General features: G+C 41.7%; 2 protein-coding genes across 6 annotated transcripts in view; both read left to right on the plus strand.

Annotated features, from left to right (window-relative positions):
- ACSL6 (acyl-CoA synthetase long-chain family member 6) overlaps positions 1 to 7,313 on the plus strand; it is a 108,235-nt gene extending 100,922 nt beyond the window's left edge. For all 4 annotated transcript variants that reach the window (XM_019535051.1, XM_019535048.1, XM_019535050.1 and 1 more), the window contains exon 21: positions 2,224 to 7,313. In XM_019535051.1, coding sequence (XP_019390596.1) covers positions 2,224 to 2,364 — 141 coding nt within the window. In that variant the 3' untranslated portion in view covers positions 2,365 to 7,313. The remainder of the gene's footprint in view (positions 1 to 2,223) is intronic.
- Positions 7,314 to 9,652: 2,339 nt separating this feature from the next.
- MEIKIN (meiotic kinetochore factor) overlaps positions 9,653 to 18,140 on the plus strand; it is a 22,072-nt gene continuing 13,584 nt past the window's right edge. For both annotated transcript variants that reach the window (XM_019535054.1, XM_019535053.1), the window contains exons 1-6: positions 9,653 to 9,903; positions 11,770 to 11,860; positions 12,067 to 12,145; positions 13,352 to 13,412; positions 14,949 to 15,089; positions 17,517 to 17,636. In XM_019535054.1, the coding sequence (XP_019390599.1) occupies positions 9,726 to 9,903; positions 11,770 to 11,860; positions 12,067 to 12,145; positions 13,352 to 13,412; positions 14,949 to 15,089; positions 17,517 to 17,636 (670 nt within the window). In that variant the 5' untranslated portion in view covers positions 9,653 to 9,725. The remainder of the gene's footprint in view (positions 9,904 to 11,769; positions 11,861 to 12,066; positions 12,146 to 13,351; positions 13,413 to 14,948; positions 15,090 to 17,516; positions 17,637 to 18,140) is intronic.

Genomic DNA, 18,140 nt, shown 5'->3' on the forward strand with positions numbered 1-18,140 from the left:
TCTGGGCGGCCTGACTCTGCTTTCAGTAGCGCGTGCTGCCTGAGTGTGCACTGCGCTTTTTTTCCCCAGGTTTTGTTTTTCTTTGACCCCTGGATATCCAGGGTAAAAAAAAAAAAACATGCTGAAAAAAAATGCGTGCCCTTGCAGCATAGAAAACACTAGACTGTGCCATATGTGCCCCTGCAAACGTGTTTGCAGTGCAATATACTGCACAACCGTACTCATCAGGACACATTCCATGGGGGCAAGCGGGGCACCAGTCCTAGATGCCATCTCAGGACTTGGGACAAAAATTACAGCTGCTGCCACTGCCTAGCTTCACTTTTGTTCTTATGACTCCACCTGGCAAATGCAAAGCCAACCGGGGACACAGAAAAGCAGTGGACAGCTAGGGAAACCTTGTCTCAACTCCATGGCTCATGTACCAGCCTACAGCGGTACTAGAAATGTGAGGGAATCTCAACCCATTCCCATCTGTGCTACCTGGCCTCCTGCTGTGCTCAGATACACCAGGGATTAATAACAGCAGGCTTGTAAAATTCTATTTGCGTAGGATGAGTGATTTTATATTGCTTTAATTGGTTGGTAAAACATCATTAATCTTTTGTATGCTCATCATCATGTTAAGTTCTTCTGTGCTTACACCAGTCAAACTCCAGGACAGTTTTACAAGGCTGCTGTTCCATTTAAATTCATACTTCTGCAAGTCCCTGTTGCTCCCCTGCCTTCACACTGACACCCTCCTTTCTCTGTGGGTAGTTACATGGATGTCTGGGGATAGCGTAGCATCATATGTGACTGCCTCTGCTTTACTCTGCTGCTTTTTAAGAAGAAAAACTCCTTTTTACTCCATGTAGTAGGATCAGAGCACAACAGCCCACATGTATATTAGAGGTACAGGGTAATTTCTTCTGAGGGTATGATGAAGGGGCACTGTGGCAGAAGTTTATGGTTCAGGAAGAAAGCGGTCCTAAATAAAAGTGGGAGTGAATGATGGACGACACTGTGAGAGACAGCCATAATAGAGAGAAGCTCTATTCAAATTTTCTCTCTCCACCCTCTGAAGGCTTGTTGTTTTTAGCTTGCAACAGCAGTATTAAAGGCTGATGAGCCCTTAAGCAAAGAGATGTGTGGCTGTTTAGTAATGGGTACAGATCTGCAATAGGATTAACAGGGCTAGGGACAGACATTACACATAAACCAGTTTTAGCAATTTAAGTGATCAGAAACTGGCTTAAACCTGTAACAGAACAGGTGTTCAGTGCATGTAAACCAGTTAGAAAATGGCTGAAACTGGTTTGAGATAAACCTGGTTGAATGTAGTATCAGACTTAACTGGTTTAGCTCAAACCGGTTTATACAATGTCTGTCCCAGACCCCTTGCTGGTTTAAATTAAACCAGACTCCCCCAGCATCCTGGCATGCTGTCTGCTTCACAGCAGGGCTGGCCCCTCCTTTCTGCTCCCTGGCTGCAGCTCCAGGAGAGACTGCAGGCTGCTCCCCCTCTCCCTCTCACCACTCCCTGTTAAGCAGGAATTCCCACCTCTCCTCTGCTCCCTCGCTGGAGCTCCAGCACAGACTGCAGACATCTGCCTGGCTTCTCCCTGCTAAACAGGGATTATTTCCCCTGCCTCTCTGTTTTATATCTCTCAGCATTAGCTAGCAGACCATATGCTGGCTACAGTCGCTGCTGTGGGAGGCGACAAAGGCAGACAGGCTTTTGCAGCTAATCAACAAGTAGCTGGTAATGTCCTTCCTTGGAAAAGCTGTTTAAGAAGAGCTTGAACTAATGGAGAGAGGCTTTGTTTTTTTAATGGGTTGACAAATACTGAGTTGGGGTGATAAACATTCTCTGCTGGGCTGCTGAAGATGAGGGGGACATTAGAGCATCCTGCCTAGGCCTGGCCATGCCCCCTCAGCTCAGCTCTGTGGAAGGGAAAGGAGGGCTGATCTAGCACCCCCTGGCTTTTAGGCATGTACCTAATTTTTTTCAGTCCAGAGGGGATGACTGTTCAGCCTAGCCAGGTTAGACTAACCTGGAAAGATTGAATCAATTCAGGCTCAAGCTTTTTGAATGTCTATTCCTAGCCCAAGGGACCCGCCAAGCCTGTTTTATTGGTAACCTATGTAGAATGGGTATAATTTCAGGAGTTTTGATTCGTCACATGTAATAGTATGTGATGCTTTTTATTCTTGTTCTAAATATATGCCTTTCTATTTTAGGTCAAAGCCATTTATATCCACTCCGATATGTTCTCAGTACAAAATGGCTTGTTGACACCAACATTAAAGGCTAAGAGACCAGAGCTGAGAGATTACTTCAAAAAGCAAATACAAGAGCTTTATTCAAGCATCTCCATTTGAAGCTGCAGGAAGGTTCTTCTGAATAATGGACTTTGTAGCAATATTAGAGTAATATTCAAAAGTACAGAGCCAGAATGACAGTTGAAATGAATAAGCATCTGACCTTATGTCTGAGCATTTTTGTTGTTCCAAGACTTCACCACTGATCTAACAGTAATTTTTCTTTATCAGCCATAATTCCATTTCTTTTTACAGAACACCTTAGGAGTAACAGCAAAATATATATATAAAGTCCAGCACATCCTAAAGCAAATCATAGAAGGTTATATTAATGCCTACACACATTATGGATTGAACATAGGGAAAAACATAGTCTATATGTGATTGTGACTCTAGATTAGTGACAAAAACCCTGGATAATTCAATAATGCGGTCTACCTCAAACAAGGAGCGATGCATGGTGAAAGTCTGTTTTCCCTGATCTGGAATTTTAAGCTGGATATTTGTTTGTCTTACTTTTTTTAAGTGATTGCTTTTATACTCTGCAGGACATAAATTCCATTGACTTGATTTAATCATTCACAATCTAACTGACATTCAGAGTAGAATAAATACATACACATACCATGTCATCCAGTATCCTTTATACTTAATATGCCCATCAGTGTATTATACCTAATGGAAGATGCCAGATTAGTGCCACCTTGTAATTACAAGTCTATTTTTAAGAAGTTATAAAATAGGTCTCCCTGTATTTCTTTTGCCAGTGTATCTGCACTCAATTTATAGCACGGCAGATTGCTTTTCTTTATGGGCCTAATCCAGCGTAGCGTATCCATGAGCGTTACAATTACTCACATGAGAAAGAGTGTGGAAGCATTGCTGGCTCTGTGGCTGACTGATCCGTTCAGGAGGAAGATTAGCCTCCGTTAAGAGCTACTAAAGAAAAAACTGCACAACATAAAGACAGATGGTGTAAATGAGGTTGTGTCTATCTTCCACCCTCCTGATTCCTAATGTATCCCTTCACAGGCTGCTGGCACTGTGTGATCCAGTTAAATTAACTCATTTCACAGGTGCAGGTAGAGGAATGGTGCCCTGGCCCAGTGTATAAATGATAATTATGAATGACTCTTAGTGAAACAAATGTATTTGGGAGAAGGGGACAGACCCATATCCCTATCATTGACATGACATGGTCGTGGGGCTTCTTTGTGGGGTTGTGGAATAGAGAGGTGTTACTTGTAAGTCCCCATGTTGGTAGGAAAGAAGATTCTCCAACTGTTTTCTTCCCCATCAAAATTTCATTGTAAAGGGTTGTGATGGGGCAAGGGACCTTCAAAACTGAACACAAAATTAGGGAAAGACTGATAATTTTATGTTGTGACTACTTTAAAATTCTTCTTTGACTACCTGAAGACCTCTCGATCATATGAAGCAATTGGTCTGGATGACGCCTTAGACTTCACCTATTGTGAAGAAATGGAGTAAGAGCAGACTCTGGAACTATGGGCTCAGACATCATGGCAAGTGGCATGATATAAATGCTCAGAGAACTATAAAACTCCTGGAGCCTATGTAAGCTCCATGGGCCAAAAGCCCTGAAGGCTTCTTTTAGCTGGAGAGGTCCTAAATATATATATATATTTTTAATAACTGCTGTTTGTTGCACCAATCTGCATACTAGCATGGGGCTGCTAGATGACACGGTTTGCTAGGGCAGTGAATGTACACTTATTTTTCTGTCTTAGACTGGAATCTATTCTAGGTTTTTAGACTAAAAAGCTTAAATGAAACTGTTAACCTCAACTGAAACGTACTTTCCCTCCAAGATTCCACTGCATGCTTTAAAAGAAATGAAATAAATTGAATTAATGAGTTAGTTCTATGCAGAGACTGATTTATTAATTTCAGAACAAACTGTTATAAATGCAAAGGAGACTGCATCTCTTGTACAGAACATGTTTGTTGGATTTATCAAATGTGAAAGTGTTTAAATCCCAGTGGGTCTTCATTTGCATCTTGTATAATCAGGGCAAAGTGAAAGTGAAACACTGCCACTGTGGTCTGCTAGAATTTTACATCTTCTATATACTGGTGTGCATGATTATACGTAACTCACTGGTGAATAGGTTCCCCTCTATGCCCAATTCACAAAAGATATGAGTTGTTGCAGCCAGCAGTTACTCATTCTGGCTCTTAGCCTAAGCTGCAATAGCTGCACAGCCTAGGTTCAGTTCCCACTCTCACAGCTGAGGTGGTCATCACATGTAGGCCATGCCAGGCAATGGAGAGTTGGGCCCTATACCTTTCCTTCACCTAAACAAAACAGGATCTATTTTTAATAGATCCTTATTTCTTAATTAAGCAGAAATGTAAAAGAAGCTATTTTTGGATGGCCTTTCTTTACAGCATGAATTTAATTTGCTTGCCTTTTCTTCTAAAGTGATTTCAGTTCATCTGACTTTTCCAGACAACTGAACGCTAATTTTGTGCAGAGGAGGGCCCTATTTATGGCCCACGTGACTTTATTTAAAGGAAAAGTATATAATACATTTTTTTCTATTTGCATATAATGTCTGTGTTCTCCCTTTCGGTATTTAGTAGGAAGTGTCAGGTATATTAAAGGTAAGAAGATGGAAAGAAAAGAATAGAAAGAAGAAAATTTGTACATGACCACACCAGGGTGAAGAATTTCAGATGAATGAATGGCCACATGGGAAAATTGCATATATTTTAAATAATGGGGAAAACTGGGTGAATAAGCTGTCCCCAGTTCTATTATTTTTGCAATCAGAAGAACTTCCTCTGCAGACCAATGTTATAATGGATTAAAATCCTAAATCTATGCTTACCAATGTGATGGTTTCAAATGTGCCTCTTTAAAGATCCAGGGTAAAGATCTTTTACCTTTTTCTCCTAATATTAATACATTTCTTATGACCATTGCAAAGAAAATCCTAATAATTATGTTGGACCCATTTGCAACATCCTAGGGTAATAAGTACAAGCTCCATTCTGTATCTTTGTCTTATTGGAAAGTTCCACTTCAAAACATAAGTGACATTGAATAAAATGGTAGTGTGTACTGTCCTTCTCCAAAAGGCAAGTCTTTCTATGGGATTAAAAATAAGCACTTTCATCTTACCTCTTGAAGATACGGGGTCTGACATTAAGATACTGGGGGCATTAACTGCATTTGGAATACCCAGTGGGTATAACTTAATTGAAATTAATGGTGTTACACTGCTGTAAAATCAATATGGATCAGAATCTGGTCCCTATGGTGTGCCAGTTATCCAGTCTCCCTAGAATGTCAGAGCCTTGAGCAGACTGATGTGTAGAGACAGATTTACAATCCATTTCCTAGACCTCTGTATAATATGTGCACTGCATATTATGAAGTGTTCTCTTCCCTATATTTACTTTAAAAAGAGACTCCTTGGGCCTGATCCAGTACTACTGAAGTCAATGGAAAAATCACTTTTTATATGCATATATGAAAACCTGATTCAAATATATCTTCAAGCCAAATCCCAGTTAGAGAATTATGCAAGTTATATGTTGTTAATATTCATCGCTCAGCATATTTCACAGTCAACATATCCATCATGCTGAATGATCAAAGAAACAAAATAAACATGAGTAAAACACACAAAAAATCAGCACTGGGTCCTTATCCCATGAGATTGGCAATAATGTCAAATAATTCTGCTGTACAGAAAGGCAAAATTACAGGGTAAAATATTTGATAAAATACAGTAGCTGAAAGAGATGCTAAATCCTTTACTGCTACAATACTCTTTCAATATTGTAATGATCTCTCAGAAATACTAAGGTACAGTGTCATTATTGCTTTGGATATGATTTTGTTTCATAAAGCAGAAAAAATGTTTTAATGATTCTTCCAGAATGAAACAAATTGACCTATAAATTTATTTTTCATGTGTAAGAAGCACAAACTTGTGACCTATATGTAAATAAGCTACTATAAAATGAATGTACACAGGAAAAGAGTATACTATTTTTGCATGTTAGCAAACTGCTTAAAGATGTGTTGATGTCTCTCAGAAAACTTTGAAAGTTTTTTATTTAGTAACAATTCTATTTGTATATTTTCTGTATTTCTCTTATTCACTTTTTTATTATAAAGGGACAGATGTATGAAAACAGGATCTTTGTTTCTTCTTGGAGTTTGCTTATTCTTCTTCACCTATGGGTCCTTGCTTGCAACAAGATGAATATTTCTTTGTAGCTGCTAAGCTAACTTTGCTCCTGTTGGAGTAAAGGAAGCTGAAAGTATTTAACATTTTGGAGGGGCTGCACAAGGACTTGAAGTAACAAGGACACATTCCCAACTCAAAATTTATTCCTGGAATCCATGTGCACAGCCCTACTGACCCCAGGAGAATGATGCCTTATAAGTGGCAGTCTAGCTGAGAGGCCTGTCTGAATCAAAATTAGTTCCCATCATTATTTGACATTTAAAGGATGGAAGATCCTGTATGAAATTCTGGACCCACAGAAATCAATGTGGGTGTTACCCACAATTTAAAATCATACTTATGCTTGCTGTCTTTAATCAATAATGGGAGGAGAAAGCCAGAATGTATCAGCACATCAGTGGAAATGTTCCTAAATACAATGTTTTCTATGATGCATCAAAACCTCTTTAAACCCTTCACTTTACTATACGTTTCTGTATGCATTTTAGCAACGTACCTGCAACAAATGCAAATAAATCAGGCATTTTCCAAAGTGTTGCTTATTCTATTTTCAACTAAAAGTGAAGGGGCATAAAATGTGACTTATAAATAAGTGTAAAAAAAAAAGTATCTTAACTGTAATTAAAGGGGTTTTTTTTTTAGTTTTGGTATATTAGCATGTATATCAAAAATATAAAGGGCCTCTACAGAAACTTTTGTAAAGAATAAAGAACTGTCAGATTTCTCTAAATTGCTCATACAATATTGTTGATTGACATACAATAAAATCTTTTATAAAATCTCTTAGTATTCCAATGCTCTGTCCATGTGATCAGTAACTAGTCATTCAAAGCGTGTGCCTCTAGTAAACATCTTGTGAAAAACCCAGTGACCAAATGAACACTGGAACCTGAGACTTGTTTTAGCAATCTTCAGTGAACACAAATTGTTTCAGGTTTCTCTGAAGACAGCCATGCAGCCTTTCTGTAATGGTTTCAGCTCACCTTTTTAAAACAAACAGTAATAAAATAACCACGTGTATACGCTTAATATGAAATGACAGTTGGGAATGCATATTTTTTCAGAACTTGTGTTGAAAACAATAAAGTTTAAAATTATTCAGTCTCTTATCCCAGTTTTTGTGTAGTTATGCTTCTCCCTTGAGTGATAATCCTGTAACATTTCCAAAAGATTTTAAATTGTGTTTCAGTAATTTATCTGATCTAGGGCTCAATATAATCTGAAGTACTCTCTGCTATGCTAACAAAATAATAACCTAACAGATACACTTGGATTCCAGGATGTGATATCATGAAATTAAACCTATGTGCATGTTAATATGAACAAATAGATGACAGATATCCTATCAGTCTGCCTTAAAGGGTCCTATGCTGTCTTCTGCCAAAAGACGCTAAACAGAATAGGAGTCCTTGTGACAGTCTAAGGCAGTGATGTCAAATTTATCCGGTCTTGTCTGGGCAGGGGGCACAGTGAGGTTGACACCCCTGCCTTAGTAGACTGTATCCGTGTGTTGTTCTGTGGACAACAGCGCTGTGTAGTCCTGGCTAACGTGCAGAGATGTATCAGGAGGCCTGAAGTAGACTTAGTATCCCCTCCATTTTAGAACAGGTCGACGTTTTCTTCATGTCACAAATCTGAGCCTGATGGAAAGCCTGCCTATCCGTGCGCTTGTAAGGTTGTCCCAACACAGATCCTGTCTAACGCCATCGCTGCCAGGAAGAACTGGACATACTACCTAGCAGCACCCTGTAAAACCCGGGATCCAGCTCCAGGGTTGAATCACTGTCACGAGTACACAGTACATTACCATAGCCAGAATTTTTTTAAAAACCTTGTTTTTGCCAGGATCAGACTCAAAGAAACCCTCGCTTCCCATGATCAAATAAATGTACCGACACCCGAAGGAAAAAAACCAAGGGATGTGCCTGAGGAGCTGTGTCTCGCTCTACGGTCTGTTCTGAACTTGCGCACAGTCGTTTTCCACACGGCCCGCCGGTAATGTCAGTCTAGTCAGTTGATCTCAATTAAGGAAAACAGAGAAGATTGGCATTAATTACGCTACCAACCTTTAATTTGGCTTTTACAGATTACGTACTGTTGCCTGGCCGCCTTTCTGCCTGGGACAGTTGTCAGGCTAGCCAGCGCCTACAATTACTTCTTTTAGGTACAGGCACATTAAAATATAGGCACGATTCAGCGCTGCACCCCATGAGACAGGGTGATGAGCACAACCCCCGGTTCACCCCTGGGGCGGCACTTTTCAAACTTTTAAAGCTGAGACCCCCTTTGAGTTGCCCCAGAGCAGACCCAGGAAAACCAGGAGGCCGCTGGCCCCGAACTGGGGTGGTGCTGGGGGGGAATATTACAATTTTGCAAAGAAACAGCTTTAATATTGTGCATAAACGGGGCTGGCAATGTTATGGAGGACTGGTTGCTCTTGCTCCACGGAGTGTATGAGTCTGGGGCCCCTGGGAGCCCAGCCCAGGCAAGCTCCCTCTTGTCCTCATCACGTGTGACTGGGACATTTCTGAAGGGAATTTAGCTCCCATCATTGCGATGCCACAGCCCGCCACTCGCGCCGGAAGGACTCCAGGTGGTGGGTGACACCAGGGCCGGGTCCAGGGTCGTCGGACTCGGCCTCGTCCCGACCAGCCTCGGCCTCCGCAGTGGGGCCGGGCTGGGAGGGCGGGACAACCTTGAGGCGGTGCGGTTTGGAACTGGTTGCGGAGCGCCGCCGCCTCTTGTCTATTGGCGACACTCTCTGCCTGTCACAGCTTGCTGCCCGCCCCCCTCCGCAACGGCCGCGGGGTCAGGGACGGTTGGGGTGGAGGACCGCCCCCGGGTGAGGTCCTCCTCATTGGCGGGAGTGGAGGGGGTGGGGCAGAGTCTGTGGCGTAGGTGGGGGCTGGGCTGGGCTGGGCTGGGGTCGGTGGGGATCTCGCCGTCGGTGAGGGTCGGGCTAGGCGTCCATAACCCTGCTGGGCTTCGGGCTTGGCTGGCTCCTGACCCTGCTGGGGCTAGGCTGCCCTCTCCCGGGCTCCATGCACCGACCATCCCATCCTGCACCACTCTGCACCCCAGGCTTCTCCTGATCCCATGCCCCCCCTGCACCATGCTGCACTCCATGCCCCTCCTGACCCCTCTTCTCTCCTGCTCTGTTGCAGCCGTGGTGGGAGCAGCGCCACTGGAGCCACCATGGAGTGGGCCAAGCTGCGCACCTACACCCGAGGCGCGAGGCAGAAGAAGGCTGCACACTGCTCTTCCCCAGTGCCAGGCCTGGCAGCCTCCTCTCTGTGCCGCCAGGCAGGCAGCAGCAATGACAGTGCCCGCCAGCACCTCTTCTCCCCTCCTGCCTGGGAGTGCCGTGTCCCAAGTAGTAGCTGCTCTGTTTTACTGCTGTCTCTTCCCTCATCTGTATCTTTGGGAGGGGCTGAGTTTCCCCACAGCCTGGATGAGGGCCAGTCCTTCCCTGAAGGTTGTTGGATGCCAGTGGGTTGCTGGGTGCTCTGTGGGCTGGGTACCTTGATAGTCCCGTCCTCTATGCACTTGTAGCGGCTGCGTGAGGCTCTATGCCAGCTTGCTGGGGTCTGGTTCTTGCCTGGCTGATCTAGAAAGTGGGAGTTTTGCTTCCTCACTGCTCCAGTGTTGGACAGCACTTTTCCTAATGTAGTAACTGGAGCCTTGCTTATTTCTTTCCATGATGATGTCGTTTCATGGTGCCATCAAAGTGCATCCCTCTCTAAATGCATGGCAAAGCCCACAAGGTCAAAACCTCCACCAAATTTATCTTTGCACTTCCAGACCTTCCTGGAAGCAGTTAGTCCCTAAAAGCAGCATGCTCCCTACTGGTTGAGCGAAAGCAAATCTGGAAAATGGGACTTAGTGGTTTCAAAGACTGAGAAGAATCTTTGTAGGATTCTTCAGCACAGCCGATGACAATAAAACAAGCTAACGAGTTAGAACTTGAAATGGCTTCCTCTTGTGAGTTGCTTTTATGGCTGGGGGGAGGTTGTGTCACCTAGTGGATGGGGTACCCTCCTAGGACGCAGGACATTTGCATTCTAGTGTTGGCTCTGCTGGGTGGCCTTGGACAGGTCCATGTGTGCCTGTTTCCCCAGCTGTGGAGTGGGTGTGATGAACTTTGCTTTCTTGAAAACACTGATGAAAAGCAGTGAATTCAAGTGTTATTTTATCATTTTCACATCCAGTTCACACAAGGTATTGCCTTCTCACCCATTTGAGAAGGAGATGCCTTCATTTAAAAGCAGCCCATTAAAAGATTGTGTGATTGGTTCTTGTCTTGGTTCTGCTTCACTGGTTCCCACTCTCAGTTGCAGAAGTTGTGTCCGCCACTTGAATCCTTTTACGTAAGGTAGTCGGTCCTGGTAGCAGCTCTGGGGAAGAGCCACAGGGAAATAATGTGTTTATAAGCTGCATACGTTTATGAAAAAAGGCAGAGGGAAAGGGGTTGGTAGATGATAGTTTCTGGTTCTTATCTTGTCCAGACACTGGATCCCAGAGAACCTTATCTAGGGCCTTTATGGGCAGACTGTGTAATGGTGTGATAGAGGAAGCACTGCATAAGAATTGTGAAAAGCAAAATGCATGGTAGTGATCCTTAAGGTCCTCTTAAAGTATTTTTATAGTAATGTTTCAAACCCATATACCTTCTGTCTAATTTTCGATGTTTTCTTTCCCCCATATTTTCTCCATCTAACACGAATTTGACAAAGCTAACTTGGGTCATACAAGCAGTGCTGCCAAGTTTGGAATGGACTAACAAATAACCGGCTCTTCTTAAGTGCTTGCTTAGTTGTGGTCTTTAGGATAGCTACCTCTCTTGAGTCTTTGTAAAATGACTTAAAGTGCTTCCAGTAAACCCAGTGTAAAATGTAGCTGGAGTCAAACTTTTGCAACCCACACAACAAAAATCAATAGCAAAGGATATAATTTGTTTTCTGGTCTGCCAAGTGTGAGGTTAGCCATACCCTGTATGCCTTTGTTAAGCTTACTTTGGTCTTTTGATTAAGTTGGTATGTAAGTAAATTCTTTGGGAAGAAATCCTAACTAAGCTCCTTGTCCAGAATTTCGCACTAGTATTGTAAGCATCATAAAGACTGTAGGCTGTATGTCTATTGAGACATCCTTTATCTTGTCTGTCACTCTCCCATGATTTTGCCTACTTTTGCTTTAATATTATTGTGATGGTGTTTAAAATTAAATATTCACTTCTCCTTAGATCTGAAAGTAAATTCCAAGATGAAAACCTTACCAAAAATCAAAGAAAAAGCTGAAGTGGCCCAAGTGAGCAACAGTTCATCAAGTCAGAGGTTGGTGGTAACACGTTCAAAATACATCATTATTAATATTAGTTAACTTAAGTAAACTTGTAACTGACTTTTTTTGAGCTTCATATGGTTGATTCCTGGTAAGCCCTTGTTCCTTGAACGCTTTGGACTATTCTAATGAATCTTACTTCTGGATAACTGTCGCACAATTGAAAGGATAGCTTTGTTGTGTTCTTCTTTTAATACAGTGCACAAGTAATTAACAAAGAAGTTACAGGCATGGAAGAAAGTGAAGACGTCAGGGAAAAAAGTGCTACTCTAATAAAGGTTTGAATATTCATGTTTGCTCTGTTAATCTGAGTTTTCATTGGCCAGTACATTTGATAGACTAAATGGGTGGGGGGCGTGTCTTCTGTGAGCTAAATTCTACAGTTTTTAATTATTTTTTATATGTGTACAGGTCTCAAGAAAATTACTAAGTCTTATGTACATACTTGGGACTAAACTTGGCCCTATAACTTTCGGTGGGGGGAGGAGGTGGTAGTGAGGGGTTGTGCTGTAGATGGTCAGAAGGAAAGCTACAGTGTAACTGTTCATACTCAGCAATGTTAGTTAGTATCACTACATGCTGCATGACTAATCAAGGTAATTCTGTACAAGTCCTGTTCATTAGGCTGCGATTCAAAAGACCTGGTTATTACCAGCTCAGTCCCAGGCATATTGTATAACCTTGGGGAAGTTGCACTGCTGTTCTGTGCCTCAGTTTCCTCATCTGCACAATTGGACAATACCTCCTTTGTTAAGCACTTCAAGAAAAATGATTAGAAGACTGTTTAACAGTGAGTTATTGTCACTACAGGAGAAATTTCAATTAATAGGATATGGTTGAGTTGAAGTGTTATCACTTTGGAATATAAAGTAATTGAGGGTTTTTGAGTATAACAGATTATATTCATATATAAATCCTGATTTTTCCAAATGTGCAGCTTTGTGGATATGAATAGTCCCTTGAATTCTATGATGCTGTTTGCATATATGCATGGCTTTAGGATCAGGTGCATCTGGGTCCAGTTTTATACAGTTAATACAATTCAGTTTTCCTTTTAGTATCACTACTGGAGATTCTAAAAGTAAATGAGCAAATGGTGTGCGATTTCCCTTGTCCTGCCTTACTTTTTTTCCCATTGTTTCATATGTTGCACATTTTGCCATGTTAAAACTTCTACTGATTTGTAAGGTGAATTCTGTGAAAATTTTATCCAACCAAAAATTCCAAGATCAAGCCAGTTGTCACTAACAATAGCTTCCTCAGTATAGGTGGCAGTCTTGCTAATGTTGCATGAAGAACAGTTCTATCGTGCTTGAAGTCTCAATTTTTGATCAGACTAAACTAACTTAACAAACTAAACTTACATGACAAATCGATTGCAAAATAGGCATTACTGTAAAGTTTCTCTTTGTAACAGCCTGAGAGTAAATTTGATTACATCTCTTGATCTAAATTTTGCTGTTTTCATGTGCACCTGCTTTTAGGAATCTTTGCCTATCAACTCTGAAAGTAAAGAGAGTTTAAGAACTACCGACACTACTTCAGGTAAGGCTGTTTCAGGATCTAAGTGTGCAACATACATAACGATATTTAAAATTGGTATTAATAGACAAGTTATTTCTGTACAACTAAGACGTCTTCATTATTCCTGTGCTCAGGAAGAATGTAGGTGCAAGCTTACACTTCAGAAAGGAAAGGCTGTGCAACTCCTAGTTGGGTTTCTGACTCTGATTCTAACATTGGTCAATGCACATGAAAAACAGGCTTGGACTGCAGCACCAAATATATTCAGTCTTCATTTAGGATCAGAACCCTGTCCCACAAAAATCAGAAAAATCTCTAGTTTTCTTTATTAACTTTATGAGTCACATAGTCTTGCATTAGTGCTGGTTAATGGCATTGGTTGGCCATTTATTGACAGAAATTTACTAGGCCCTTTTAATACTTGGGTTACCTGCTATTTTGGTGGGGGAAAAGGAGCCTGCTTTCATCTAGCTTGTCTTATCCCTAACTCAAACTAATATTAAAAAAAACACAACTCTGGAATTTAAAAAAGTGTCCCATGAATATTGGAGTAAGCAAACTGAACATAATGGCATGTAGCCAGTTCAGGCATTTATGTCTTGTGAGCCTAGCATACTTCTGGGGTTGTTAATATTTTCCGTTAAGGTTCTTAGATGGGTAAGTGGTAACAAGTACATTTGAGTCTCCAGAATGTTATTTTGAGGATTGGTAGCTACTTTGATAGATACATGACTGGGATTTTAGAACAGGTTGAGTGATGGCCTGTTGACTAGGTTGTTCCCATTAATCAGAATATTGTTACTGTTGGAAATTGGCATAGAATATTCAGATTGTATCAGGACATCTATCAGTCTCTAGCAGCGGAGGTTTATTATAGATTTAATATTAATCCCACTTTAAAAAAAGCTGATATCTAAGCCTTGGTTAAAAAAAGAACCAAACCAACAAACTGCTTTACCAGAAGTAGCAGCACATTACTTTGACCTGGCTCTGCAGCGTCTGTATAGATCAGGCGCTTCAGCAGGGCTTTTTGGTGTTTTTAGCTAAGTTGATTCAATCAGCTATTAGATAAAAGTGCCAAAAAAGCCCCAATAAATCACCCGATTTTATACAGATGTTGGGTGAACAGGGTCCACTTAAGGTGCTCCCTCTTTTGGGCATTTGCAGGGCTTGGTTTGGGAATGTGCTGAGTTTTTAATTTAAAGCGCCAGTTTGTTTGTTTATTTTATTCAATGTCTGCACGCAGCCTAAATCTGGTACAAGTCAAAAATAATTGCGGCTGAATCTTAAACATATTTTAATCTTGAATAAAAGGAGTGAGATATCTACTATTTTAAGAATAGATTATTTTTAGGATGAGAACATAAACCAGGTTTTCGTTTGCACTTTTGGAATCAAAATCTTGGTTTTGAAAACTATTGATAAGAGGGAATTGAAGATATTTAGTTTATTGAAGGATCAGAGCCTATGCCTCTCCCTTGCCTGATACGTAGTGATAAGCCAATTTGACGTGCATCCAGCAATATTCCCACTGATTTTTCTTCTTTTTAATTATAGGAATTACTCTGCCAACTGGTGTTTCTACATTTCTGCTGGATTGTTTAGACTTGGCTTCTTCTAAAGATGTCAGTATAGAAACTAATGATAGTATGGATAGCTGCTCAACACCTGAAACATTCAGAGATGATGATGGCTTAGGTAAAACTTAGTTCTCGAAATACATTACTTGGATTGGTAATGGAAAAAAATGTCAAAGGTCTAAGCCAAGCCTGTTGAGCCAGCATGGCTAAGGCACCTTAGTTTCCATAGTCAGCAGTGTGAAAAGGATAAAGATAGTTAGCAGTGTGCCTAGACAACTTTGACTCCTCACCTTGAATGAGCAGGTACCCATTTGCAGCTAGGTTGATAGTGGACAGCCTGTGATGCCAGATTCACGCTTGTACCTCAGGAATAGTTAAGATATCTTACTATCAGTGTTGCCTCAACCTGCCAAGCAGATAGGTTCACAGATTATAAGGCCGGAAGGAACCTCGGAAAATCACCGGGTCCAGCCTCCTGCACACCAAGCAGGAAAGACAACTGGGGTCAAGTGCTCCCAGCAAGTTGACTGTCTAGTCTCCTCTTGAAGATTTCTGGGGTAGGTGATTGCACCACCTCTGGAGGGAGCTTATTCCACAGTCTGGACACCCTGGCTGTGAAGAAGTTCTTCCTAATGTTGAGCCTGAATCGATCTTCCAGGCGTGTGGCCATTACTCCTGTTTTTCCCCTCGGGTGCCCTAGTGAACAGTTGCTCACCGAGCCCTTGATGTACTCCCCTAGTGTAGTGGTAAGCTGCTACCAGGTCCCCTCTCAGCCTTCTTTTCCTCAAGCTGAAGAGTCCCAGCTGCCTCAGCCTTTCCTCGTATGGCTTGCCTTTTAAGACTCTGACCATACGAGTGGCTCTTCCTTGAACTCCCTCAAGCTTGTCCACGTCCCTGTTAAAGTGTGGTGCCCAGCTGTGGTCTCACCAGTGCTGAGCTGAGCAGAAGAATCACCTTGGTTTTGCTGGAGATGCATCAATTGGTGCATGCCAGAGTATTATTTGCTGTACTAGCTACAGCATCGCCCTGCCAGCTCATATTCGTACTGTGGTCTATTATTACTGCCAAGTCCCTTTCATTCATGGTGCTAGTCAGTTTGGTGCTGCCAAGCCCATAGGTGTGTTGGAGGTTTCTCATCCCGAGGTGGAGCACTTTACATTTCTTAACATTGAACTTCATCAGATTCTGATCTCTTCAACTTGCTAGCCTGTCTAGGTCTTCCTGTAACTGTAGCCTATCTTCAAGCGTGACCACGCTTCCCATAACTTGGTGTTGTTTGCAAACTTGGCCAGTGAGTTCTTCACCCCTACATCCAAATCATTATTAAAGATGTTGAAAAATACTGACCTGAGCACCAGCCCCTGTGAGACATCGCTGCCCACTTCTTGCCAGGATGACACCAATCCATTCCCTACAACTCTCTGGGTTCTATCCTGCAGGTGTAGAATGATTTTTAAAAAAAATCAAATGCACTAATAACAAATGAACTTGTCTTCTACTTACTGAGTTGGGTTCCTGGGCCCTGAAAAACTACTCACTTTAAAATCTGGATGGGTCTAATCCTTCAGTCTTGGGACTCAGCCAGATCCTGGTCTGATTTAAAGTAGGCCTTACGCTGCTCCAAGTTACACTAACAGAAACAGTTCTTTGGGGAAAGTTTAACCAAGTTTGTTTTGGCCTAGCCCCTCCCTTAGGGTGATCCTGAACAGCACAAAACAGTTGGACATAGGATCCAGATCTAGCCCAGTGACTGTTTTTCTTATGAACTTGATCAGGAATTAAAATAGGTCAATTCAGATTTTTGGAAAAAATCAAAGGCAAAAAGACTTCAAACTTGGTCACATGTATTCAATTGAAAAATATTTGTAGTGCGTAACACTTGTGAGCTTTATTTCTATGGTTATTGGTACTCCAAGAATATCCATTCTGACAGGTGTCAGGATTAGTTATGAAAGAAAGACACTGTCTAAGACTAAATAAATACTGAAAGATCCTTCTGCATGTGATGCTTTGGATCTCTATATCATAGTTGTTACATATTCTGACCATGGGGGGAAAAAAAATCAAATCCAAGTGGTTAACAGACTTAATGGTTGAATATTCTAGGTCTGCTTTCCTAGAGACTTGTGCTGTAAAGTTTCAAAGGTTTTTGTATCCATATGTTCAAGTTTGTTTACAAGCTGTTCCAGTGTGACAGTTTGATCCTGTTTTGAAATGCTTTGAGACCATTGGATGCAAATCTTCAGTATGGCTTGTCTGATCTCCTCTCTGACTTTACAGAGATTTCAGCTCTGATTATGTAGACATAAAAAATCTTTTTACTGTTGCTTTTGCAAGGTACAACAGGAAGAATCTGGTTGGGAGATCACTGACTTTGGGGAAGAGTTTAGTTAGACTTGCGCATCTTCCTATGTACCTGAGCATGTTTCACCAAGTGGGGAAGTTATTCATATTTCTAGTGTCAGAGGTCTAAATTATGGAACCCATTTTAACTGAATGGACTTTGGAGTGAGAGGTAACTTGCAGTTATCTCTTCTGTTTTCAGATGGATATTATTCCAATCCTGAGGCGTGTTTCAAATGTAAGAATTCTACTCTACTGGACACCAGCAAAGCAGTGACAATTGATAAGATGCCACAACTTGCAAATCTTTCAGAGATATTAGGTAACCCTCTTATATGACTTGAAATACCTATTTCACTTAAAACTAGATAAGCCGTTCACTCCAATGCAAACTCTGCCTTAGTAAGTCTCTGTGCTTTAGATGCTACTGTACAGGAATTGAGGCACTTCCGCAATAAAGTCCGAGGCACCGCATGTTTATGTTCACATCCACTGCATACTTCAGAAACAAGTCATAAACACTGTTTATCTTTTGTAACTATTTTTAAAATGTAGAGGTGTGCTGATACATTGGTCCCATATCAGATTGGCACCCATATGAGGAAAATTGAGAGTATCGGCAATCAGCTTTTTTTGTCTGATGTGGCCGATAATGTGGTACAATAAATCTTGCATGCATGCACGCATGCAGCCACACCACACCACGCAGCCTGGTAGCTTGGAGAGGAGCTGGGTCTGGCTGGTAAGTATGTTGTGGGGGAATGGGCAAAGAGGGAGGGAAGGGGCATGGGGGGGTGGATGGAGGTCCCAATGGTGAGGGAGGGAG

This window comes from Crocodylus porosus, unplaced genomic scaffold, assembly GCF_001723895.1.
Source record: "Crocodylus porosus isolate Cpor-Errol unplaced genomic scaffold, CroPor_comp1, whole genome shotgun sequence".
NCBI classification, from domain to species: Eukaryota; Metazoa; Chordata; order Crocodylia; family Crocodylidae; genus Crocodylus; species Crocodylus porosus.